Raw genomic sequence first — 25,584 nt, 5'->3', positions numbered from 1 at the left:
TTCCCATCCTCACCGCCCTTCCCTCTAGGTCCTGGGATCCCTCCCTCTGGCCCACTCCTGATCCCAGGCCCCAGCCTGCCGTCTCTGCCTGGGCCTGGGGGGCCCTTCATAGCAACACCTGTGAGCAAATGTTGGGTGAATGAATGAGAGAGTCATGGCATGGTGAAGACAGCAGGCAGGATGTGACCTCCCCCATCAGAGCCCCTGCCTCCCACTCCTTGTTCTTTGAAAGCCTGGTCTGTACACCCTCCTTGGCCTGGGGTGGGGAGGGCAGGTAAACCTTTCATTTATTCATTCACTCAACAAACACCCAACGCCTACCCAGTAGAAAATGGGAAAGAGCCCAGGGTGGTGGCGGGGGAGGGGCACTGCACAAATTGTTCAGTCTCCTGAGAGACCTTGCTGGTCCTAGGCCCCATTCCCTCCCTCGGATCTGCAAAGGCCCTGTGGCCTCCAGGAGTCAGCATCTTTGGGCAGCGGAGACCTTGCAGCCCCTTCCCCCGGCCTCCCTGGGGGTGCTCCTTATGCTCTGGGGAGGAAGCAGGTACCACCAGAAGCACAGAAATGAGGTGGGGGCTGCTCCTGGGGGGCCCAGTTGCTGAAGGGTCCGACTCTTTTTGCTTTCAGCCAAGGGCTCGACCTCAGGGTGGTGGGATCCAAGCCCTGCGTCCGGCCGGTGCTGAACACGGAGCCTACTTGAGATTCTCACTCTCCCTCTGCCCCCCTCCAAATAAAACAAAAACAAAAACATGGAACCTGTGCCTGGTTTAGCAAACAACTACCTGTTTGTGGAAGAGAAAGTAAAAAAAAAAAAAAAAAAAACGGTCACAAGAAGGACCTCAGGGGGACACAACAGTGGCTGGGGCCCCGACTCGGCTAACATTCCCACCAAGGGCTCCCGGGATCCAGAGGGCAACCAGTCCTCGGCAGCGATGGCCCAGGGCGCCTCAAAGGTAGAGACAGCTATGTCCTCAGCCTTGGACCCTGCTCTCCTGGCCTTCGGCGGAAGCTTGACAGAGTGGCAGGGGGCCCCCTCCAGGAGGTCCTCCCTCCAGCACCTGTGTGTTCCTGCCTCCAGACCTAGGACACTCCAGCACCTGCCCTTTCTGCCAAGTCATTTCTGGCTTCATTTTGCATTTTAAATGAACTAAAAGTAGAGACCTGAACAGCCCCGGCCCTTCCACCCCCAAGAGGCACAATGATCCACAAAAGCCTGATTTCATCGCTGGGTGCTGTGCGCACAAGCCTGCCCTGGGAGCAGCGAACAGGCACACATGGTGGGTGGGCGGCCACCCTTCCATACCCCCCGCAGATTCTCAGCCCTGCAAGGGCGAGGCACAGTGGCTCCCCGGGTCTCCTCACCCCCGCCCCGCCCCCCACGGGCCAGCCAGGCGGCTCCACTCACAAGGACTGGGGTACCACCTCCTCCCCCATGGCGGTGCCCCCAGGGAGCCAGGACACCCAGGGATCTGTGTCTGCATCCCCAGGCCCGGGGACAGCTCAGGCACTGGAGATGGTCCTCAGGAAGTCAGACAAGGATGTGCTCCTGCTTTCCCAGTCAGCGGCGGGTCCTGACCACCAGGCTCACCTGGCACCAAGACCACCACCGGACGCCACACGAGCTAAAATCCATACAAACATTTATTCTGTCCCTGCCTCGGGTTGGGGAAGGACTCAGGGCCCTGGGGAGGCTGCAGGCCTTTACAGACAGCCCCTGGGGAGGGTGGGGCTCCGGCCGGAAGACAGGGTCCAGAGGCTGAGGCGCCCTGAAGGGGTCCGGAAGGTGAGGCCCTGGGGGGGAGTGGCGGGGGGGGGGGGCTGGCTTGGTTCCTAGAGGTCATGGAGTCCAGTTCCCACCCGTCTGGCCCAGGCCAGGCTGGACTCTTGGTCCTGGTGGCTGCCCAAGTGCCAGCTTCTCGGCCCCCGGCCCCCCAACTTCTCCCCCTCCCCCAACAGGGAAGGCAGCACCAGGGTCTTGCTTCTCCGAGTGGGGAAAAGACAACTGTGCAAGTCGCCAGGTTTAAATTACAAATAATAAAAATAACAATACAAAATAAAAAAACCCCTGTCTCGAACACACCCATGAAAAGCCTGCCCGGCCGGAGAGCCAGGAGGCCTGGCTGCCAGGGACGCAGCGGGCCGGGGGCCGGGGGGAGCGGGGAACGTCTGTCCGGCCTCCTCCGGGAGTCAGCAGCAGTCTCCAGAGGACAGAAGGCAGGGGCGGCGCGGGGCCGGGTGGGGGGCAGGGCTGCAGGTGGTCTCCGTGCGGGGCTCTTGTACCGCCGGCTCATCCCGCTCTGTTTCCATGTCTTGGCGACGTGGACAGGGTTAGCTCTCGAGATTTATTGCACTGTTTTGGAAGAGGCTGGGGCAGAGGCCGGGCCGGGGCCGCGGGGAAGGCGGGCGGGCGGCAGCGGTCACCGCTTGGTCTTGGCGTCTTCTCGGGTCTTCCAGATGACCAGGTGCATGCAGGCGCTGGCGTCCTCGCTGGAGCTGTGCCCATCCACTGTGGGGCGTGGGGGGGCGGTGTGTCAGGGGGGGCGCCCCCCGGCTCGGCCCGCCACCCCACCGCCCGCTGGCTCACCGTTGTCCTGGATGATCTGTCTGAGGTAGTCGGCCATGAGGTTCCGCAGGGAGCGCTTGTACGGGAGGCCCAGGCGGTGCGGGAAGAGCACGGACGTGTCCACCACAGTGCTGTGGATGACCTGTGGGCAGGCGGCCGGGCACACACCACGGGGGCCCGGGCAGGAAGGGGCCCCACGGGACCGCCCAGCCGCCACCCCCGACTGCACTGAGCACCCGGGGCCCAGGACAGCCCCAGCCATCCTCTCAGACCCTTGGCGAGCGGGGCCTGGGGCGGGCAGTACCTTCAGGGCCAGCAGGTCGCTCTCCAGGCTGTGTCCGATGAGGACGGTGTCGGCACTGAACATGCTCAGCAGGACGGCCTGGACGTCCCGGAGCGAGATGCTCGTGTCGGCAAGGTCAGCCTCGGTCACCCCTGAAAACCTGCGGCGCGCAGAGTTGGGGCCTGAGGGTAGTGAGGGAGGGTTCCGGGCTTCCCAAGCCGGGGGCGGGGAGGGGAGTGGGGCGGCGGGGCCCCACCTGGTGTTGTAGTCCACGATCTCATTGTCCGGCTTGACAAAGGTGTCGTACACCACGTGCATGTCCGTGTCCACTACTGTGACGCGCGTCAGCTCCAGGCCGTACGTGGTGTAGGACTGTGCGGCCGGGAGGGCTCGTGTGACAATGCGCCCGCCCCGCCCCGCACCCTGGGGAAGCTCCCGGGGCTGCTCCGGAAGCCTGAGCTGTCGAGAACCCAGGGTGCCCTCACTAAGCCCCAGCACCCGCTGCACGCCAGGCCTGAGGTATGGCGGCGCCGCTCTGCGCACCTGGAGCGAGCCGAGGGCCGAGGCCAGAGCCGCTCCGTGGTGGTGTGGAAAAGGCCCGCTCTTCCAGCCCGAGCCACCAGGGAGGCAGCACTCGCCGCGGGCCACCCTCTTCCCCTCACCTGCTCTGTCCTGAGACCCACACCGGCTCCAGGCTGCAGAGGCAGGCGCCAGGCTGCCACCGAGCACACAGCATGCAACTCACCATTTCACAGTCAAGGGCGAAGATCCCGGGGTGAGCGTCTTCCGAAAGTTCTTTATCGAAAGTCTTGACAAAGCCTTCAAGGTTCTCCTTCCGGCCGTCCTGCACATGTTGCTGCGGGCGGTGGGAGGAAGGCCACTGAGGGCGGCGGACGCCCCGCTCTTTCCAAGGCCGCCGTCAGAGGCACACGGATCAAAGGACAGGAAAGGGGGGTCAGGGCTCCGGCGCGGGCTGCCCCTCGTTTCCAGCCGGGCTGAGGCCACTCCCACGGGGGAAGCACCGAGCGGGGCCCGCAAGTCCTACCTTGGCAACCTGACAGCCAGTGGAGCCGATGGCGGCTGAGCAGCATGTGTATTGGGTCTCCCAGCCGCCGGCCACTGGAAGAGAGGTGGCGGTCAGGGCCAGGTCCCCGGGCAGCCCAGCATGCGCCTCCTGCGCACGATGGGGACCCCTGACGGGCCCGGGCATTTCCAGTCTCCTTCCCGGGGTGCTCACCCCGGTTCCGGCGGAGCCGCCCCCAGTGGTAGTAGCACTCCTCCTCGCGCACACAGCGGCCAGACGCAGACACAAGGTACTCGGTGCCACACCGGCAGCAGATCCGGCAGGACGCTGCGAGGCGGGCGGGGGTTGGGGGCTGGGTGCAGGCGTCAGGCCCCCGATCGCCCCTCCGCCCAGAGGCCGCTCTGCCAGCCCCCCCCCGCCCCGGGCACCGGTGCTCGGGGCCACTCACAGTCCTTGGGCTTCTTCTCCTCGGCCGTGAAGATGACGGCCCCCCCAGGCCGCTCGGGGTGAGGGAAGGGGTAGCCGTTCTCTTTGAGCTGGTCCTCGGTGAGCAGATACTCCTTGAGGCGGCCATACAGGGCGGCCCCTGGGGACAGCCGGGACCGGTGGTCAGCCCACAGCAAGGCTGGGGAGGGCCAGGCAGGCGAGCAGGGGTGAGTCTGGCGGGGGTGGGAGAGAAGCGCCGCCACCATGGCCGCCGCTGAGCGCCGGGGACGGCCTGGCTGGGCCCGGGGAGGGGCTGGGCTCACCTTTCAGGTCCTCCACTCGGGGGCTGCTCGGGCGGCTGAGCGAGAAGCTGGTCTTGGTGGCCAACTTGCCCCCCAGCACCATCTCATGGGACACAAGCCTCCGGCCGATGGTTTCTGGGGGTGGGGGAGGGCAAACTGGGCTCGGACTCCCGAGTGCGCCCCGTCCTCCGGGGAGGGGCCTGTCAGGAAAGGCCTGACTGCCCGTGACCTGGGGGCGGCCATCTTGCCCCCACCTTAACTCTGGGGACCAGCTGCTGGTGGCAGTCCTAGGGGACGGGGGAGACCTATGGGCCTCCAGAGGCTCCGTGGACCCTGCGCAGGGGGAGCTGTGGGAGGCAGAGGTGGGAGCGGGAGAGCAGGGAAGCAAGCACACTGATGCCTTAATGTGCCTTCGAGAGGCAGGGGGGCTCCCGGAGCTGAAAGCACACAGCAGGCCCGGCTTCGCCCCTGAACAGGCCACCCCACCAGCGGGGCCCCAGGCCCAGAGCCGCTCACTGGGGAGGGCTGTCGACAGAAAGGAGAGGCGGTGGTGCGGGCACGCGGCCCCGGCCATCTTCCGCAGAAGCCCGCAGCCCAGAGCCGGCACCCACCACCGGCCCCTCCCACGGCCTCTCAAAGGAAGGTGTACCCGCGCTCCGGGCGGCAGAAAGCCGGCCGGCGTCCCACACCCCGGCCCCGGGCCCCGCGCTGCAGGCGCAAGCACCCGGCCACCCGGCACACCGCGGCCCGACCTACTGGTGAGCCGGGGCGCGGAGCTGGGGCCCAGGCCCCGCAGCTTCTTCAGCGCGTTCACGGCCACGTTCAGGTAGATGGTCTTGCTGGGACTGCGGTCGTAGGCCGCCTTCTCCTCGTTCAGCGCCTGACCACGGACACGCAGCTCAGGCCTGGGCTCCCGGGCTTGGGGCCCAGCAGCCACCCCTCAGCCCCGGCCCCAGCCCCCTGCCAGGCTCGCGCACCTTCTCTATGGCTTCCTGGTTCGAGGAGCAAAACTTGAGGCACTCTTCAATGAACAGGTTGAGATACCGTTGGCGGATGACCGTGGGGACTTTGCCCCCAAACTCTTTCGGGATAATGGGCTTCTTTAAACTCTAGGGAAGACACAGATCTGTCGGGAGGTGGCGTGTCCCCGCCTGGTCCTCTGATGCATTTCTCGGAATCCCCAGGGCGTCGCGCACGCAGTGGACCCTGCCGGACACTCTGGGCTCCGGTGACCAGGAGGGTGGCTGCTGGTTTGTGGTGCCAACGGATCACGCTGGCAGTGTGGATGAGGGGGGAGACTGAGGCCAGGTGGGAGTGGAGCACATGGCCCCTGCGCTGCACCCCCCGCCCAGTGTCTCTGAACCAGGCGGGGGGCAGGGGGTGGCTCTCACGGGGCGGGCAGCGGCACACTCACCTGTAAAGATGGGCTGTGGGCGACGCGCTTGGGGGTGATGGTGGTGGTGGTCTTGGATGCCATGCCTGACAACGTGCGCGCCTTCAGGGGCTGGCTGCCCGGCTCGGGGCCATTGGGAGGCTGGCTGCTGCTGGCGGCTAGGGCCCTCTTGGCACCTGTGGGGGCTGGCAGGGCACAGGGTGCGTGAGCGCAGGAGGACAGCACGCCCATCACCGAGCTGCAGAGCACCAGGCAGCCGCGGTCCTTCAGCGTCAGCAGGACGTGCATCTCGGAGCACAGGGGGAAGGGCCGGGCTGCGGGGCACGGGCTGTGGAAGGACATTAGGCTCTATCTGCTTCCGGGCAAGTCCATTGAGAAGGGGGAAACGCAAACGGGGCTCTGGAGGCCGGCTCAGGCAACGTCGCCACCGGGCTGGTCCGGCGAGTGGCAGGCCACGCAGGGAGCCTCTGCCACATGTTCCGGCCCCCGACTCCGAGGCATTGACTATGAGGGGGACAGGCCCTGACTCCTGGGCAGAGGACCAGAGGGTATGGGACACCCCCGGCCCGGTCACTGTGACCAGCGGGCCTGCCCACCGCCGCCTGTGTTCTGCTGCTCCCTTTGATGAGGTCACAAACCAAACAGTCTCCCGCCCCCCCCCCCAACCCACGGAGGGGGGCACCCGCCTGCGGGGCCGTTTCCGAGGGCTGCAGGCAGATGGTGCGGGCGTGCGTGTGCTTGGGGCCCGGGACCAGCCCTGCTCCCGGGCCCAGCCGCAACAGGAGAATGGGAACAGATGAGGACAGCAGGGGGCCCGGGGGCCCGGGCTCTCAGGAATGACGCTAGCACCACCAGCCGGAAGTGGCTCATCCCACAGCAGGGTCTGCCTCTGCCAACTTGAGCAGAGAACACGCACTTCTCAGGGACGGCAAGTCTCCTTCGGGTTCACTGAGACAGAAATGTCGCAGTGGCATGCGGGCTCACGACAAAAGGAAAGCCAGCACCGAGCACCAGGCAAGACTCCCAAGACCTCAGGTGGGTCCCACTGCCACTCAGGGAGGCGCCCCCCCGTGCCTCCGAATGCCAGGCCCCCTGCCCCCAGTGCACATGGCGAGGCCCACATGCCAGGACCCACCGCGCAGCTCAGCCATGGGCAGCAGCTGCAGGTTTGAGAGCCGCTGCCCAGGCCCCACACGGTTCAGGGCCCTCGCCCTTGGCCGCAGCTACAGACCTTCAGCCAACAGCTCTCGCCATCAGATCCTAACTGGGGAGCTCAGGGTGGGGACGGATCAGAACATGCGCAACTTATCCTGAAGAAGGTTCCTGGCACCAGGGAAAGGCAGGGGTGGCTACGGGTACCTGCGTTCATAGAACCACCTCGTGGGGCCGCCCTCAGGCCCGGTTCCTCAAGGGGGTGTCAGAACCAGCAGCGAGGGAATCCCCCGAGAGCCAGTCAGACAGCAGGGGCCTCCCCCAGAGAAGCACACTCCGCATCTGGGCAAGGCCTCCTGAGCCCCCTCCAAATACCGCTGAACCAGAGACACCCACTGAGCATCCCGCCTGTCCGACCACAGAGCCGTGACCCGGCTTCCCGAGTGTGGAGCGCACCCCGCAGAGCAGGGGGAGGGTACCAGACCGCCCCTGAGGCCTCCAGACCAGGGGAGAGCCTCCAGTCACACCGCACACACAACCTCGCAGCCAGCTCCCTGTTCCTGGCATTGCCGTCTAGGGCCCAGTGCCCACACTCAGACCGGCCCCCAGGAGGCGACCGGCCTCCGATACCCAAGGAGCCTGGGGGAGGCAAGGACACAAAGACCAGGAGCAGGGACAGAGGGAGAATCCCAGGGAGACCTCTGGCTCGGGGCCTCAGAGGGAGGCTCTGGGTCTGTGAGATAGACAAGGGATGGGAGGCAGGCAGCCCTCAGACCCTCTACCAGCACCAAAGCCATCAAAGGCCCAGGGCCACTGGGTGCATCATTATGCCTGACCGCTAACTGTTGGAGAGACCTTTATCCCCATCTCACAGGAAAGCACACTGAGGCCCCAGCTGGGCCCTGCTCAAGGCCACCACCAGTGGCAGAAGCGGAGCCTTGGGCCCTCCCACCATGCAGAGCCACTGTGCCCTGGGACTTACCGGCAGCCAGGCGGGGGTTGGGGACATGCGCGATCCTCCTCTTCTCGCCAGGGGCTGAGATGTGGATGGAGGAGGGCTTCTCTGCCGGCTGCTGGGTAGCCTGGAGCCAGTTGGCAGAGTCCCTCTGGGCCTGCTGGGCCCGCCGATAGCATACCTCCTGGGCGGTGGGAGGCCGGGCAGGGGGAGCTGGGCCTCTCCTCACGGGCTCCGCCTGGGTGATGACAAATCCCAGGGAGCGACTATAGGCTGGGGGCACCCAGACAAGATCACGCAGGGCAAAAAACTGACAGTTCGGCCAAGGGCAGGAAGGCGGGGGCTCCGGGGCCTGGGTACAGCCGGCTACCCTGGGGCTTTCTTCTGAGCTCTTAGATACCCAGGCCGGAACCAAGGAGCTCAGCATGTTAGGCCTCAAATTCATGTCTCCGAGCTGTCCTGGAGCGGATCACCTTGTGGCTCTGCCCTCTTGGCTTCTACCTTCAGAATGCCCAGGCCGTGCCTCTGGCCCTGATAACAGGCACACCCACTCGTGGGGGGGAGTCCCTGCGCCCATCCAATCCTGCTGGCTCCAGTCCTCTCCTGTCTCCAGCTTCACCCGGGGAGGGGTCCAGGGACTGACTCAGCCCGAGCTCCCAGGTGCTCCGCCTGGAGCCCCACTCTCTGGCCTGTCCTCCCACCGGCTAGCTCGCCTTAGCCACCAGCAGCCGTTCCTGTCTTCACCGCGGAAACCAGGGCTCAGAAAGGTTGGGCCACTTCTCTGGGATCACACAGCACGTCCCCCAGCCAGCACCAGGCTGGGCTGTGTGACCCCACTGGAGGACGGCCACTCCAGAGCCACCCGTCACCTCACCCTCCCTGCCCTGTGCCACCCACCAGCGGGGGAACACGGGGATCTGGTTTCTGCCCACAGAGGCCTCTTCTCTCCTGCCGACTTCTACTCAAGACCCAAAAGCAGATGCTCACCTCCTTGCCCTGCTTGGAGAGATGAGAAATTCTCCTCTTCTGCCCAGGGAACAGAGTGGTCAGCCCCGAATGCCCCTTGTCTTCGATCTTCTCTTCCGTGGGGGTCTGAAACACATACCCGCCCCTCAGCGAAGCTCCACCCCTCGGGCCCCACCTCCCACACCAAATCAGCGGGCCCCATCCCCCCCAACACCAAGTCAGCTCCCAGACCTCCCAGATCGGGGGTGGGGGGAGGGGGGAGGCAGTGACGCACTCAAGGGAGGGGCTCCCAGATCTTGAGATACAACATGGGGCCCTCACCTCCAAGCCCTGCTGGCTCACAGGGGAGGAAACAGGTTCCCCAGCACATCTCCTGCAGACATACCCCAGCCCAAGGGCAACGCGGGCCTTGGCCAAAAGGGTCTCCGGCCCAGACCACTGCCTCCTGCTCCCCTCCCTCGCCCACTCACAGGAGCAGCTCAGAAACACAGGAACCAGGCAGAGAAATCTACCGGGCACCACCTCAAAGGTCTGTAAACAGAGGAGGGCAGGAGAGAACCGGGCAGCCCTAACGGAACCTTGCCACCCTCCCAGAAGCCGTGAGTTTCAGCTTCACAGAAAGCCAGCTCCCTCTGGCGGCTGGCATGGGGACACGTGCCAGCCAACCCAGAAAGGCTGGGGTCAGGTCGGGTTTGGGGGACAGAGGAGAGGGAGGGAGAGGTGGGCGACATACAGCCCAACCCTGCCTGGTCTCTGTGCATCTCAGAACACCGCCCGGGAGCCTGCTGGGTGGCCTTAAGCCTGCTCCGAGTGGACAAGGCGGGGGGAGGGGAAGGGAGCAGCAGTTTGTTCCCGTGGATGGGGGCGGCCCCGCAGCCACAGGGCCCCTGGGCTGGGGGTGAGGCTCACCTGCCGGGCCAGCCGGCCCCTATCCTCCGTCTTGACGCTGGTGGACTCGTTGAAGATGCGCAGACACTCCTCCATGGGGTCCGAGTCAAAGTCGACCTCCTTCTCCAGGGCGGAGTAGTCCACACCCCCGCCTGGCCCAGAGGAGGAGGAGGACGAGGACGAGGACGAGGAGGAGCACGAGGAGGGAGAGGCGGGGGCAGGCCTGGTGGGTGGGGGGGCCTTGAGGCGCTTGCGCGGGCCCCCAGCGGCCGAGCCGCCCAGGCTGCTGTCGGAGTCCGAGTCCGAGTCGGAGATGGAGCTGAGGCGGGGTGGGGCGGTGGGGGGCGCCGCGGGTCCGGGGCCCTCATCCTCGCTCTCGTCCCCGAAGAGGTCTGCGTGGCTCAGGGCCCGCTTCTGCAGCTTCGGGGCGTCCCGGGGGGCCCCCTCATCCAGGGAGCGGGCCTTCCGCTCGGCCAGCTTGCCTGACGCGGTCTTCCCGCCAGTCCTGTTTGGCAGCTGGGGGACACCCCCACGGTCAGGCCGGCTTTTCCCTGAGCTGGCCACTGGGGTGGCTGAAGATGGCTTTTTCTTGGTCCCTTCGGGCGGCTCGGTCCTATGCCGGGGGCCGCCAGCCTGTGGGCCCTTCCGGTCTGCACAGGGCTTCCCGGCCGGCCTCCCGCGCTCTCCATCTCTGCCCCTGTCCTTCTTCCGGACGCTGTCCTTGTGGCCGGGGTCGGGCGCTGCCCCACTCTTCTTCTTCTTGGGTCTTCCCTGCTTGGAGCCACTGGGCTCCCGGGAGGCCCTGGCCGGAGAGCTGGGCTTGGCCACAGGCATCCCCCCAGGGTCCTTGGGGGGCTGCCCGAGGTCCTCCACGTCATACTGCACCGCCATCTCCTTGGTCTCCCGCGGGCCGCCCTCCTCGGCATCCTGGCCCTCCCTGGAGCCTGACAGCCCAGGGGCCTTGCTCTCAGGGCCCGCCTGAGCTCTCGAGGGGCTGGTGGTGACAGGCACAGGGGCCGGAGTTGCGGCGGCGTCGTCGTCCGAGTCTGAAAACCTGGCATCGCAGCCGGCAAAGGGGTCGCAGGGCTTCTTGAGGGCAGGCGTGTAGGGCTCGCTGCCGCGGGAGCCCCTGGGCCTTTTGGGGGCCCTGTCGTCCTTGGAGCTGGCCCTGCTGAGCAGCCGGGCGGAGAAGTTGGACAGTGGGTCATACTCCAGGTCCGTGGACGGCTTGGAGTCGTCCAGCACGTACTTGCTGCTGGGGACGGGGCGGCCGTGTCTCTGGGGCTGGCTCACAGCCTTGGGGACGTACTCCAGGGTGCCACCGCCCCCTCCACCTCGGCCCTGCACCTGACCCAGAGAGACCAGTGAGTACTTGCTACCGGCCTCACTGGCAGCAGCCAGAGGACTGGGCTGGTAGCTGGCGTCAGGGCCTAACAGGCTGGGGCGGCCACCAGGGTTATAATCAAAGGACAGTGGGAAGGCGTCCTCGTCCAGGCCGGCAGTGAGGCAAGCGGCAGGGCCGCGGGGCACCACGGCGGGGGTCTCGGCGGAGCTGTGCTCGCGGGCCGTCTCCAGGAGCTCTTGGTACCTCCGCTGCTCGAGCTCTACCTCCGAGCGCACAGCCTCGATGGCCTGGTTGACCAGCTCCAGTTCCAGGATGTCCGAGCGGGGCTCGTCCCCCCTGCCCAGCGCTCCATTCTCCCTCTGCACGGGGGGCTTGGGCAGCTCGGGGTTATACGGATCATAACCGAGCCCTGAAATGGGAAGCGGGAGGAAAGAGCAGTGAGTGGGCCCGCTCCGGCAGCAGCGGCTTGAGCCCACGCTGGCTACTGCCTCAGTCCGTGCCTCAGCCCTGACGCCACAGCAAAGGGCCACGAACCAGCACAGAACCAGGACCAACTGGGGGGCTGGGCCTCCAGCAAACCCCCAGCGAGGCTCTGCCAGCAGGCCAAGGGCTCCAGAGTGCCCCCCCCACCCCCGTCAGCAGGCAGGCGGAGTGAGGAAGTAGAACTGGGCCCCAGAGGTACAGCCGCTTGGTCCACAGACCTCCCGGCAAAGGTCATGGAACTGGCACAAGGGAGGAGACCGACTGGACAAGTGCCACCCGGGAGCTGGGGTGCGGAGGAGAGTCCGCGGGCCCAGCCCAGGGTGAAGCCGTAGCAGGTACTTCCTCACGCAGTGGAGGGCCGGCCAGCAGGCAGGGCACAGACGCAGCCGGCGCGGGGCAGGACGTGCACAGCTACCAGAGCCAGGGCCTGGAAGAGCGGGGAGCAGAGGGCCACCCCGGAAGTGTCACCTGTAGGGCTCCCTGCAGATGCCAGGAGAACATGGACGCTCACCGCTAGGGAGCCCCACAATGCTTTTCAGGGAAAGGTGAGGCAGGAGAACGCCATCTAAGTCACGGTCCCGTGGTGGGAAAAGAAAAAAGCCTTGTATGTTCAAATCACATTCTGAGAACACCGAGTGGGGTGCAGCAAAGCTTACATCCTTTTTCTTTTTTTTAAGATTTTACTTATTTGACAGACAGAGATCACAAGTAGGCAGAGAGGCAAGTGAAGGGGGAGGGGGAAGCAGGCTCCCCTCGGAGCACAGAGCCCGATGTGGGGCTCGATCCCAGGACCCTGAGACCATGACCTGAGCCGAAGGCAGAGGCTTAACCCACTGAGACCTCCAGGCACCACAAGCTTACATCCTCTTAATGTTTTTTAAAAGTTTACGATTATTGTTTTTTTTAGTACCCTCCACAGCCAACCGGGAGCTTGAATTCGCGACCCCACCATCGGGGGTCACACGCTCTTCCCACGGAGCCTTCCTGGTGTCCCAACCACGTGAGGTTCACACATGAAGAGCCCGCACCCGCGCCAGCGGCTGCGCTCCAGGCCCTGTGCTTGAGCCCTGCACAAGCAAACCACCACTGTGTGCAGGAAGCCCCTGGGCCGCGCTCACGCCCAGACGGGAGCACAGAAACTAAATAAAGGCTGAGCCAATGAAGCCCAACGTCCCCAGAAAGGGATGACGCCCGTATTGCAACAGCGCGGACGAGCACTCCGGAATCTAGAGGTCACCACCGGGAGCCGTCTGAGCGGTGCCCGAGCGGCTGGGTCGGCTGAGCGGCTGCCTCCGGCGCAGGCCCTGACCCGGGGTCCTGGGACCGAGCCCCACATCGGGCTTCCTTCCCAGCGGGGAGCCTGCTCACTGCCTCTCTGTCTCCCTCCAACCCGACCCCGCTCATTCTCTCTCTCACATAAATAAAATCTTTAAAAAAAAAAAAAAAAAGGAAATCCTATCTGAAATTTATGTTCCTTTGAAGACTTTATTTACTTATTTGAGAGAGGGAGCAAGTGAGAGCACGAGTGAGGTAATGGGCAGCGGGAGAAGCAGACCCCCGCTGAGCAGGGAGCCCGACGTGGGGCTCGATCCCAGGACCCCGGGATCACAGCCTGAGTCAAAGGCAGATGCTTAACCAACTGAGCCACCCAGGCGCTCTCCTATCTGAAATTTTAAAATTAAAAAAAAAAAAAACACACACACACAAAAAAAAAACCACAAAACCTAACATATGAACTTTTCTTTTTTTCCTAAAGACTTTATTTGACAGAGCATGAGTTCATGCAGAAGCAGTGGGAGCAGCAGGCAGGAGGGGGAGGCTGAGGAAGGAGGCAGAGAGAGCCTGACGCGGGGCTCGGTCCCAGGACCCTGGGATCACGACTCGAGTCAAAGGCAGACGCTTCACACTGAGGCCCCGAGGGACCCCCATATGAACCTTTCAAATCACTAATTACTAATCCCAGTTGTATGCCTGGAACTAGTGTAATGTTGTGTCCCAACCATATTCAAACAACTTTTTAAAAAGTCTAATCACAGATGACTCTCTAGCACCCTGAAAGCAAACCCGGCCAGATCTCATGCCCTGTGGTTGGAAAGTAGCAGCTGTTTCTCCCCTGAAGCCACAGGAAGGGGCCCCCCGGCCACCCCTGGAGTTAGCCCTGGGAACCAACTCTGGACCTTGGCCCTCCAGAGCCGTCAGAGGATGAGTCTGCGGTCTTAAGGCACCCAGGCCATGGTGAGGCGCCCCCCAGCCCGAGCACACTCCAAGTAACATCACTGAGCGAGAGAGCACAGGGAACAGAAACCCGCCGCTGGCCGCCAGCCGTCAGCCGTCAGGAGAGGGAGCTGTGCAGGGCCTGTGGCCGGGCCGGGGGCTGCCTGGGGCCTGAGGGAGGAAGGGACCGTGGTAGGCCTGTTGCCTGGCATTTACCCTGGAATCTCGGCCTGGGCAGTAGTTACAGGAAAGGAAGTGATGCTTCAGACCACCAAGGACACACCAGGACTGTGAGTCAGAGATAGGGAGGCAAAGTCAGCGCTCACCATCACCAAGCTGGGGCGCCAGGGCGCGGTCAGCTCATGCCTCCATCACAGCTGGAAACTCCCAGACATGGGGTGGGGAGCCCGGGGCAGAACTCACAGCCACCCCTGGTCAGAGGCGGAGGGCTGCCCTCCCAGCCCACCCCACCTCACAACCAGCCCAAAGGCAGCAACGGGAGACCCACTCTGGCCCAATGCTGCCTGAGTGAACAGAGGCAGTGCCCTCCCCTCCGAAGTCCTGGCTGCCAGCAGAGAGAGGCCCGGTTGGGCCACAAGCTGGAGGGGCACTTACTGGGCACGTGCACGGAGGGGCTGCACTGCTGAATCTCAAGGAGGCCTCCAGCCCACCTCATGGGAATACGCCCCCCCCCGGGGGCTGGTCACAGATGAATGGGTGGGATTCTCCCTACCCTTGCCTGGGAGAGGGGCTTCGAACACTACACACATCCGGGGCACCCAGGGGGCTCCGTTGGTGAGGTGGCCGCCTTCAGCTCAGGTCGTGGTCCTGGGGTCCTGGGAGGGAGCCTCACATTGGGCTCCCTCCTCGGCGGGGAGCCTGCTTCTCCCTCTGCCCCTCCCCCTGCTTGTGTGCTTTTTGTTAAATAAACAAATAAAATCTTTTTTTTTTAATGTAACTTTTTTTTTAAAAGATTTTATTTATTTGACAGACATAGATCACAAGTAGGCAGAGAGGCAGGCCGAGAGAGAGGGGGAAGCAGGCTCCCCGCCAAGCAGAGAGCCCGATGCGGGGCTCGATCCCAGGACCCTGGGATCATGACCCGAGCTGAAGGCAGAGGCTGTAACCCACTGAGCCACCCAGGCAAGCCAAATAAAATCTTTAAAAAAATTTTTTTAAATTTTAAAAATGCACATCAGCCAGGAGCCCCTCAACCCTGTTTCAAAGAAATGAGGTCAGGGGTGCCTGGGTGGCTCAGTGGGTTAAAGCCTCTGCCTTCAGCTCGGGTCATGATCCCAGGGTCCTGGGATCGAGCCCCGCATCGGGCTCTCTGCTTGGCGGGGAGCCTGCTTCCCCCTCTCTCTCTGCCTGCCTCTCTGCCTACTTGTGATCTCGCTCTGTCAAATAAATAAATAAAATCTTTTTTTTTTTTTTTAAGTAAAAAACAGAAACAAAGGAATTGAGATCAGAGTTCAGCCCTCAGGCCACCTCACAGTTCGAAAGGAAGGGTTTCCCCCAAGCGGAGGTGTGCTTAGGTCGAGACCCCACAGGAGGAAGAGAGAAGGGTCTGCGGAGGCCCGAAGGCTGCCTCATTAACGAACCCCCCTCGTTAACTCAGGGGGTAGGGGGGACCTGAGGCCAAGGGGCATGGAGGGGGGCTGTCTAGTCTCTTACGTTGGAGCCTGTATCGGGCATCCTAAGGGCAACCGCACCGGGTCCACCCCCACGAGCCTCCAGGTAGCCCGGCCTCTCTGATGGGGAGGAGTCCCAGGAGCTCAGACTCTGAAGCGGGTGCAGCTCCTGGCTGAGCCCAGTCCAAGCTCCCAGTCCCTTGATGTGAGCGTCCCCGAAGCCCTGCCCATGTGGGCCGTTGTCAGCCCCAGCTGGAGGCGGCCTGCCCAACCACAGAGCAGAAGAAACCACACTCAGTGGGCCTACGAAGGTCAAGGCCAAGCCCCGGACCCCCTGGGGCCTCAGGTTCCCGGCAGGTACTATGAGACTCTGTCAGCAGCCCAAGGGGCTCCAAACAGGTATAGAAGCTTCAAGCACAGCTGCCCAGAACTCCGTTACAACCTCATGCTTCAAAGTGAGCACACGGGGCCCAGAGTTCGGCCCACTGAGCCCCAGCCAAGTTACCTAAGGCTTCGGGGAGGGGACCTTCCTGGGATCTAGCCCCCTGCCCTGCCCTGCTTCGGAGGGCCGGGACCTCGGAGGGCCTCTCAGAACTGAAGAAGCTCCCCAAGAAAATGTTTTACAAGCTACAGGGCGTTCCCGGGGCGCTGCCCACCGACCCGTGGGAGCACATTGGAAGGCTTCAGGTAGGTGGCACCGAGAGGTCAGGAAGGGCCGTGGGGCGCCCTGGACGCACCTTCTAATTCTCAGGGGATTTATCTGGATGGAAGCCAAGGAGCGGTTCCCTTGAGGGTCTGCGCCTGGTAACCACGCATTTGGTAAACAAAATTAACTAGGCTATTTTTGCCAAATAGCCCTTCCCATACCCACACCCGACCGCAGCCCACTTAGGCCCCACGCCCCCCAGGACCTGCCCAGCCGTAAGAGAGCGCTGCCCTCCCCCCGCTCTGGCGTCCTGCCACTCTCTGACCGCCCGCTTCTGGGACAGGCTTCCAGCACGCCCAACAGCGGGCGGGCTTCCCCAGCCCCACAAGGGAAAGCCAAAGCCCCACCGTCCAGGGCCACAGACCCCTGAGTGCAGGAGCCCACATGGGGCCGGCCGAGTCGCTGTGCAGACCACGAGGGGCTGAGTGGGCCACAGACAGGGCAGCGCTGCCTCCCGAGTCCTGGGCAGCCGCCTCCAATCCCTCCCAACCTCCCCTCGGCCGAGCGACACCCTATCCTGGGCCCCTTCTGTGCGTCTGCGCCCACCGCACCGCAGCTCCAGAAAACACGGAGCACCCTCCTACAGAGGCACGTGGGGTTAACAAGACAGCCGAGCACAGAGGCCCCACTGGGGGAGGCCCCCGCGCCCCACCATAAACCCCAGGAGGCACTCAGGCTCGCCCTCAAGATCGTCCTGCCCCCAGTCTGCCCATTCCGCAGTTAAGGAAGCTGGGTCTCGGAGCCGGGCTGCTCCCTAAGCTTCAGGCAGCTGGCGAGAGGGCTGACCCCAAAGCCTCGGTCCTCCCCGCCTGGAAAGCAGTGCTGCCGCTGCCAGCCGACCTCGTCTGCCTTCTGAAGGGCTGGCTGTCGCCCCAGCCCTCCTCCTACGCTGCCCAAGGTCCAAGGATGATAAGGACAGCCGCACAGCGGTCCCACCCGGGCTTCGAGCTCGGATAAGACCCCAGAGGAACTCTCCTCCAACCCGGGGGCGGCCAGAGCCTGGGGACCCTGCACGGGGGCAGCAGGGCGCAGGGAGGAGACCGTCCCCACGGTCCTTCAGATAAGCAGAGCGCCAGGGCTAGTTAGCAGAGAGGCCGAAGCCGCCCGGGCTCCAGAAGCTGCAGAGGCGCAGAGACCGCGCGAGGAGGAGGGGGGACCCCCTGGTAAGGCCACAGCGGTAGAAAGGACACTGGCTACCTGCCAGCCCTGGCGTGGCTATAACTGGGGCTCATTTTGGGCTTTTCTGGCCAGCCCCCAAAAGGGGCCAGAGCAGCCCCCCCACCAGGTCCGCAGAGGGGCTCACATCACTACTCCTCTCTGGGCCCAGAGTCTCTATTCCTGATTACCTTCCTACCCACCCCAGGGTAGGATGCCCTCACCCCCCACTCCTGGACATCCCAGTGCCCACCGGACAGGGCAGGAGCCTGAAGCCGGGGGTCAAAGTACCTGGCCATCCACCTGTCATTCTGGAGCAGACCGAGGAGTTCTGGGGCCACCTGGGGCACCCCGACATCTAGGAAAAAAAGAGCGACAGCCAACAGAAGGGGTGCTCAAGAGGGCACACGAGGGGGCCCCTGCTATGTGCCTGATGAGGAGGCTGGTCTGCGCCAAGGGGAGCAGGGCCTGGGGTCCACCTCTGCCTCCAGGGCAGGCTGACCATGCTGGACGGCTCCACACACCAGCTCAAAGCTCCGAGCCCCGGACAGCCTCCCCTTGCTGCCCTCCCCGCCCCAATCCAACCCCCCCCCACCACCCAAAGCAAGTGCAAGGGCTCCAGGGGAAAGAAAAGAAAGAGGGCCCCAGACAGCCCTGAGACCACCACCTGACTGGGCTCTCTCTGGCCATCACAGGCCACACACAAGGGAGCCCCCCACCCCGCCCCTCGAGGCCTGATCCCGGAAGGACCAGAACGAGAGTGGCCTGGAGGCAGCCAAGGCCCAGCACCAAGCCTGCCGGCAGGGAACCATAACAGTGAGGGGACCTCGGCTGCGCTGCAAAACCACAGGGAAGCCTCGAGGGCAGGACGAAACCACAAAGAACGCTCGGAAATACAGGCGAGCAGCGCGCGGCCTCCCACGCACAGCCAGAGGGTGCCTGCCCTCTGCTGCCCTCATCACCAGCCCATGAGAGCCACCAAGTCCTGGCACGGTCCCGACACAGAGAACATAGAGGGTTCTCTCGCGCTGGCCCTAGTACACTTCCAAGTCCGCAAATGTGGTGGCAGGTGGGAGTCCCGGGGGTCACCTTCCCCCACGACGGAGGCCTAGGAACACCACAGCATCTTCAGGGTGAAGTGGGGGGTGGCGAGAAGGAAAGCCACACCTCTCACTGCCGGTCGTGGACCGCAGAGCCGAGACGGGGGGAGCCAGATGTCCCCTAAGAAAGCGCCTACGCTCCAAGGCCACACGTGAGCGTCGGTGCCTTTTATCACTTGACCCACACGTAGGTGCTGGGGGCTGGGAGGACGAGGGCAGGCTTTCCAGGTGGGCCAGCCCCCACCCCTCCTTCACACAGGACCAGATTCCTGCCCGGAACCTGATGCCCTCTGTCTCAGCAACTCCTCCGGGCAGCCCTCCAGGATCCTCCCTACAGAACGGGTGGGACGAAGTTGCTCAGACAAGCCTGTGCTCTTCCGCAGGTACCCAGTACAATGCTGGGGAACGGGTACATGGCGAGGGAGGCCCCAGGGCTTTCCAGTCCTCCAGAAAAGGCCTCCAGGAACAGTATACCCCCATCCTTGCTCTTTGAGGCTCCCCTGGCCCACCGTGCTAGAGAAGAGGACACAGATCTCTCGGGACAAACAACTGTTTTGTGTGCCCATTACCTGGGAGGGGACGGTTCTGGCCTCTAGGACACACAGGGACAAGAATGACCAGGATGCACCTGGAGTGAATGTAGTCCCGTGGCACTCAGACACGCCATCCCTGTCCCCTTCCTGGGCCTTGCCCCCTCCTTGTCCAGCCGCTCTACACGCTGACTGCCTGGCTCCCCTCCACACCTAGGCCGCAAGTGAGCTGGCCGGTTCGTGGAGTGAGTGAGCAAGTGAGTGAAGGAAATCCTGACCGCGGGCCCAGGGGCCCCATGCCTTGAGAGCACCCGCACCCCTGGACACAGGCCCCTGTGGTGGCCAGAGGACACAGTCCCTGTGGCACAGACAGCCCCCCGCAGCCAGACAGGAAAGCCAATGGGCCCGGAGCACAGCCCTCTATCGCCGTCTCTGGGCGGGACTGGGGAGGACTGGGGTGGACTGGCTGGACCACAGCAGCCTCCAGGACCATCAGGAGTCAGTGATCCCTGCCGGAGCTGCTGGGAATGGCAGCAATGCAAGAGAGCAACGACCCCCCCTTCCCTCCCACCCTCAGTCCCTCCACACCACACAACAGCACATTCCAGGCCTTCCACTGCCCTGTCTCCCAGCCCCAATCTCCTAGATTATCATCCCCGTTCCTGCTTCCAGCCACCAGGCAAACTTCTACTCATCCTTCAAAGCCCAGCTCAGGAATCACTTGCTGGGGGACACTTGCCTGATGTCTGCAAATCCCAGGGCCCACGGTGCTCTCTCCTGGACCCCGGGCCGTATCTGCGCTGGGGGACACCCACCCTAGGCTTCCAGAATGCCCCCCCAACCCGCGCCGGCCCACAGGTATGCGATGAATTCAGACACACCCAGAAGACGCCAGGGCCCAGGTGCACCTGCGCAGGAACACGGGTCCAGGCCCAGCCGCGGCCTGTGCAACGGCCAAGCCCCACCCTCAGGGTGCCCGGGTTCTGGGCCCCCAGCAGCTGCCCACCCCGTTTTCCTCCAGCAAACGAAAGCCACAAGTGGGAGGCAGCTCCCCCGGGCCTGCCCCCGGCCAGCCTGCCGTGGCCCGGCCCTCCGCACGGCCACTGCGAGAAACCTCTAGCTAGGAGAAGCCACCGGACCACAGGCCCCGGATGGCAAGCACGCACACCCGGTCCCCCGAAAGGCACCGGCCAAGCACAGCACAGACTCCAGAGGGCACAGCTCACCGAGGAGCGGAGCTGGGAGACCCTCCACGACCCCCGGCCTGCAGTCCACCCTGAGGGCTCCCGGCCTCAGTGGCCCGGGCACCTCTTCCCACTCTTGGCTTCCTTCCTGGCACCCAGCTCTTGCTGTGCGTCAGACCACACCGCCCGGCCTCGCCACTGCACCGGCCGGCAGAGAGCGGAGGACTCGCGCAGACCCGCCTTGGCGGCACCAAGCGTGGCTCTGTAAAGCGGAGCCAAGGTGCAGAGGGAGCGAGGGGACGACGAAGCAGGCAAGAACGTTCCCACTACACTGTCTGCCCACAGAGCGCCCAAGTCATTACCTGCTTCACAGAAGGGCCAACGGAGGCACAGCGGCGATGCTGGCTGGGGGGGGGGGCGACCGCCCCGACCGCCCCCCAGGACAGGCTCTTTGCACAACAGAAAGCGAAGCCAGACCGCCTTCCCTTGGGGCTGTACTGCAGTGCCCCGGCTGCAGCCAAGGAGCCTGTTCCTGTCCTCGGAGCCCCTGGAGAACTCGGGGTGGGGCACGCTCAAGCACCACGCGCAGCCCCTGCTCCCCCGAACCCCCGCGGGCTGTGCCCACCACCCCTGCCCAGCCAGGTGCAGAGCAGGCTCCGCGCGCTCACCTGGCAGCACAGCCGCTCCAGCCCGAAACCAACCTGCGGGTATGGGGGAGGGGCGCTAGGGGAGCCGTGGGGGCTGAGCAGCAACCCCAGCCCCCACCCACCCTGTGCCAGGAGCAGCCTCCCCAGACAGCGCCCAGCGTCCCCTGGGGGCAGGACCTCACGGGGAGCCCCACTGCTCTGCTAGCGCGGAGCAAAAACACTTTAAAACCCCAAAGCAGCTGTACGTGTGCGGCTCCTCCCAGGTCAGGGGAAGAGGGCAGCTTGCGGAGATCTCAGGCTGTCCCGAGGGGCTGCCAGTGGCAGGACGCCAGGGGCGGAGGCCCAGGATGGCCTCTCGCCTCCGAAAACAGAATCCAACGTAATCAGCGCGGCAGGACCAAGACGCACAAGACGCACAAAAGCCGCAAGGCCTCTTCCGTGGGGCGGGGTGGGGTGGGGGACGCCGTCTGCAGCTGCGGGGTCTGCCTCGGGCGACTCACAAAGCCCCCTTCCTCCGACTGTTCAGCACCTCCGAGGTTTTTAAAACGAAGGTAACTCCGAGTCAGACATTGCTCCGAGTGGTGAGGAAAAGGGCCCCAAAGAGAGAACGCGGGGGCTTCGCCCGCTGGGACTGCTGGGAGCGCAGCGGCCGCAAGGCCCGGGGTAAGCGCATCCGGGGCTCTGGGAGGCCCAGGACCTCGCCTCTGAGCCCAGCCGCGCCACAGCCAGAACCACCCGACAACAGAACCACCACCACCACCACCACCAGCTGAAGCGTCTCCTCGGGGAGGCCTGCAAGGCTGGGTACCTGGGGGCGGCCGCATCTTGGGAGGGGTGGGGGGGCGCTTAAAAAGAAAGTCAGGTGGCCTCTCGAGAAACAGCGGATGACCAAGAGACACCGGGCGATGCCGGGGACACGCGCTGCTGTCACGACCCAGGCAGGGGGTGCTGCAGGCACAGAACGGGTGGGGGCCGGAGAGGCTGCTCCGTGCTTTCCGGCCGGGGACACACACTCCCACCCCCATGCCCACGCCCGCACACACACCCACGCCCATACCCCCCCACCCCACCCCCACCAAGAGCGCGACTGGCCCCCATGGCCAGTTTCCACTCTTCCCCCAGCCAGCTTCAGAGCTCCCGGCCCAGACGAAGCCGGAGGCCCAGTGGGTCAGGCTCCAGGCCACGCTGCCCCGGCTAGCAAAGGCACTGCAGGCTCCTTGCACACCCTGGCCAGGCCTCCAGACACAAAAGACGATGCTGCCCTCTGCGCGGTTTCCTCTCAGGATCCGTTCTTTCTCAGTTCAGGGAAGACAAGTCCCCCCCGCCTTCCCTTGTGCTGAGGAAGCGCCGGACGCAGGAGGGCGCCCTTCCCTCCCCTCTCCGAAGACACCAGCACGTGCTGCTGGGAAGTCGCCCCCATGAAACCCGCTGGCACGCGGCCCCCAGAGGGAGCAGCTGACAGATGGCGGGCCGGCGGGCCTGCCCAGCGCCGTCGTCCCCTGGGGGCTGCCTGTGACCACGGCTGTGCCCCTCCAGCTCCAAGTCAGCCCACAGAGGAAACACATCCCGCCTTCTACGGGGAAACACTGCTTTCCAGTTCCGTCCCTCCTCGGCCTGACTTCTCTCCACACCATAAAGGGCCCTACCAGGGGAGGGCTGTCCCCCCACACACGGCCCTGACCACACCCGCCTTCCAGCCTGTCCTCAGGTACTCCAGTCCTGCAGCTCTGTCCTTCCCAGGCTCGCTGTTCCCGGCCAGCCCAAGGGCCAAGCGCCAAGCCTGACACACAGAGGGGGCCCCCCCGCTGTGCAGGAGGGACACACAGGTGCTGGGCAGCAGGCACTGGAGGAAGGTGATGAGTGTGGCAAGGGCCTGACTCCCCAGACTCAATCCCATCCCCCACTTACCGGCCATGCTCACCGGGAGAGTGGCTCCCCATCTCTGGGCCTCAGTTTCCTCATCTGTAAAATGGGGACAATCATCCCTACTATTGAGAGTTCTAGAGAGCCTGCCGGAGTGTGCACTGCCACAACTGGGCAATGCCACACCCGAGCTTGGAGGTGGGAATCCTGAAGCCCACACCGGGTGGGTGGGCAGTGGGGCTGGGTCTGAAGGGCCGGAAGCAACAGGATCCCCCTGCCCAGCCCCCTCACAGGACTCAGACTCTGCTGAAAGGCTCAGGTGCCCACTGGCCCAAGACCAGAGGTGCTGGGCCTCACAGGGACCCCCACAGCCCACCTGCAGGCAGCTCCCACCCAGCACCTTAGCAGCTCTGGAGCTTAAAAATGAGTCCAAGCAAACCTGGCCCAGCCCACCCTTGCCAAAGCACCTATGCTTGGACCATGCACACCAGGACTGCTGCAGCCTCTTCCCAGTGGAAAGAAACTTGTCAAAATCTGGAGCAGGGGAAGCTGAAAGGCAGGGAAAGGATGAGGCACCCACTCTCCCCTGGCCTCTTCAGAAGGCAACAACCCCATTAGCACGCCACAGAGAAAGAAACAGAGGGTCCAAAAGGTCCCACAGCAAGAAAGAGACTGAGCCGGGATCTGACCCTGCCCCTTGCAGGGGAGGCAGCGTCCTGTCTGAAACAGGCCTTCCCCTGCCCTTCCTTTCCTGCAAAGGAAAATGAAGACCTCCTGGGGAAAGGGGCAGGCGGCGGCATCTTTCCCCACGGCAAGTGGGGCACACATCGCCAAACGGGTTCCCTTTGAGAAACCAACTGGCCACCTGTGAGGCAGAAAGAAACGTAAAGCAACTTACCATGGGAAGAACACATGAGGCGAGAAATCACACCCCAGAGTTCAGGCGGCTGGAAGGCAACTCGAGGACCTGGGGCCAGGTCGAAAGTCAGCGGCATGGCGGTGTGGTCCTGCCCTCTCCCAACGCTTAGTAAACCGTGAGGAACCCAGAAATCAGGGGACTCTTTGCAAAGCGCTACGCACAATGCCAACAGGTAAGTACACGGACCGAAGACCCTCACAGGGCGAGCTGGGCGCCAACTCCTTCGTGCTCCCCCCACCGCCCGCCGGCCCCCGCTGGAGCCGGGAGTAGCAGGAGTGGATTCCACGGTACCAGTGGGCACGGGTGTGTTTTCTCCTCAACAGCAGGTTCCTGGCGGCCACACTCGAAGGTCACGCCACTCTGCACGCCCCGTGCCCGGCACAGGTGAGGGACCAAGGAGCGCTTGCATCTGGCTGCCTGCAGAGCTGCAGCTGCCAGGGGGCGGAGCAAATTTATGTGACAAATTAGAAAATCCTACTTTTCCTTTCCTGACAAAGTGGAAAACTAGGCCTGTTATCTGACTGCAGCCAGTGCGCCCCTCGTTCAAAGAAGGTGCCGCAACAATCATTTCTCACGGTGAAAAACACAGATGAAACTTGACACGGACGGTGGGAGGAGGTCACCGGTGGGAGCCTGGATTTCCCTCAGAAACAAGGACAGCACTTCATCCTTTCTCCGAGCCTTTCCCTGCGACGCCCCGTTCCTACAGTCTCAGCTCAAACCCCACCCGCCCTACAAGAAGCCTGCCTGAGTCCTCCCCGCTTTCACCAAGCCCTGCCACGACAAGGACAATCACCGCGGTGATGCGACGTGCAGTCCACCGACAGCTCCGCGCAACCGAAAGCAGGTAATTCCCGGAAGCCTCCTCCCCGTCCCGTCCCAGTCCTCGGGCTTTCACTTACTCCCCGTCCAGTCGCGCCGGACACACAGTAGGGACTCCCAAGACCCTCCTAACGGCACTACTGGCGACAGCAGTGGCCGCTCCCGGAGGCGCGGAGGCGAAGAGCAGCGCGGCCACAGACCGGCGGGGCCGCAAGCCCCTGGCGCTGGGGGAGCCCGGGCGCGAGGAGAGGCAGGAGCCCAGGGCCCGCCGACCGGTGCCGGCCGCGCTCGGCGTTCGGCCTGCGTTAGCTCACTGCACACCCGCGACAGCTCCAGGAGGGCATGCCCCTGGCCGGCTGAACCGCCTGCTCCCGGAAGCGAAAGCTCGCCGACATCCCGCGCCGTGCACCCGGCCCGGCGGTGGGTGGTCCCGGGCCCGGCTCGGGAGCCGACCGACGCCCACCGGCGTGCGGAGAGCGGCCTGGGCCGAGAACCGGGCGCCGGGAGAGCGCCGGCGGCAGAGTCTAGGCTGGGCCGGGGAGCCGAGCCCCGCTCGGGCATTACCTGCTGCGGGGGGTGCCGCTCCGCCGCCGACAAGCGCGCCGGGGCCCCGGGCCCCGCGGTGCCGGAAGTGGCAGTAAGGCCGCCGGCAGGGCCCCCCAGGCGCCCCAGCCCAGTAGGGGCAGTCGATGGCCCGGAAGAAGCCGGTGGAGCGTAGCATGATCCGTCCCGAAGCGGGACCCCGGCCCGGAGCCGCCCGGGCCCCCGGGCCGCTCACTGGCGCCGCGGTCGCCGCCGCCCGCGCCTCCCGGACCCCGCGGCCGCCATCTTGCTCCGAGGCCCCCGCAGGCCCCCGGGACGCCACCGCAAGGGACCTCGGGAGCAGCTGCCCGCGGCGCGCCTGATCAGAGACGCGGGTCCTCGAGGGACAGCGGCGCGGCGCGGACGCGCGGGCTGGGACCGGCGTCCGCGGGAGGACGTGCAGAGGACGCGGGCGGCCCGGCCTGCAGCCTCCCGGAGCGCCGCCGGCGCC

General features: G+C 64.6%; 1 protein-coding gene and 1 long non-coding RNA gene across 10 annotated transcripts; one reads left to right on the top strand and one right to left on the bottom strand.

The window, feature by feature from the left end:
* Positions 1-1,623: 1,623 nt before the first annotated feature.
* REXO1 (RNA exonuclease 1 homolog) lies at positions 1,624-25,419 on the bottom strand. 6 transcript variants are annotated; one of them, XM_047709805.1, is made up of 18 exons: positions 23,709-25,042; positions 23,297-23,359; positions 22,856-22,909; positions 9,974-11,706; positions 9,086-9,190; positions 8,126-8,336; positions 6,013-6,176; positions 5,576-5,707; positions 5,355-5,478; positions 4,620-4,733; positions 4,319-4,456; positions 4,084-4,197; positions 3,892-3,965; positions 3,592-3,702; positions 3,103-3,218; positions 2,868-3,006; positions 2,585-2,705; positions 1,624-2,506 (listed from the first exon to the last, which is right to left on the bottom strand). In XM_047709805.1, the coding sequence occupies exons 1-18, from the start codon at positions 23,803-23,805 to the stop codon at positions 2,418-2,420; spliced, it is 3,699 nt and encodes a 1,232-aa protein (XP_047565761.1). In that variant the 5' UTR covers positions 23,806-25,042; the 3' UTR covers positions 1,624-2,417. The 6 variants fall into 6 exon arrangements, 5 of the variants coding, with proteins under 5 accessions (XP_047565761.1, XP_047565754.1, XP_047565775.1 ...); XM_047709798.1 differs by having other exon boundaries at positions 22,856-23,359; positions 23,709-25,051; XM_047709819.1 differs by lacking the exon at positions 23,297-23,359 and having other exon boundaries at positions 23,709-24,959.
* LOC125089248 (uncharacterized) lies at positions 6,654-12,819 on the top strand. 4 transcript variants are annotated; one of them, XR_007123887.1, is made up of 3 exons: positions 6,654-7,026; positions 9,537-9,663; positions 12,688-12,819. It is a non-coding gene; the product is annotated as an uncharacterized LOC125089248 (long non-coding RNA). The 4 variants fall into 4 exon arrangements; XR_007123891.1 differs by having other exon boundaries at positions 12,700-12,727; XR_007123890.1 differs by lacking the exon at positions 12,688-12,819 and adding an exon at positions 11,940-12,434.
* Positions 25,420-25,584: the final 165 nt, after the last annotated feature.

The sequence above is a fragment of the Lutra lutra genome, chromosome 1, assembly GCF_902655055.1.
Source record: "Lutra lutra chromosome 1, mLutLut1.2, whole genome shotgun sequence".
In the NCBI taxonomy this organism is placed as follows: domain Eukaryota; kingdom Metazoa; phylum Chordata; class Mammalia; order Carnivora; family Mustelidae; genus Lutra; species Lutra lutra.
The sequence above is the reverse complement of the archived record's forward strand: the minus strand, read 5'-3'. Positions and strand labels throughout refer to the sequence as shown.

Bases quoted from the DNA above. Each gene is read 5' to 3' on its own strand.
- REXO1 (XM_047709798.1), bottom strand. From the start codon at position 23,805: ATGCCGCTGACTTTCGACCTGGCCCCAGGTCCTCGAGTTGCCTTCCAG. The intron at 5,708-6,012 runs GTGAGTGTGCCG...TGTCTTCCCTAG, and splicing joins CCCACAGCCCATCTTTACAG to AGTTTAAAGAAGCCCATTAT. The intron at 3,703-3,891 runs GTAGGACTTGCG...CACCGCCCGCAG, and splicing joins CTGGCTGTCAGGTTGCCAAG to CAACATGTGCAGGACGGCCG.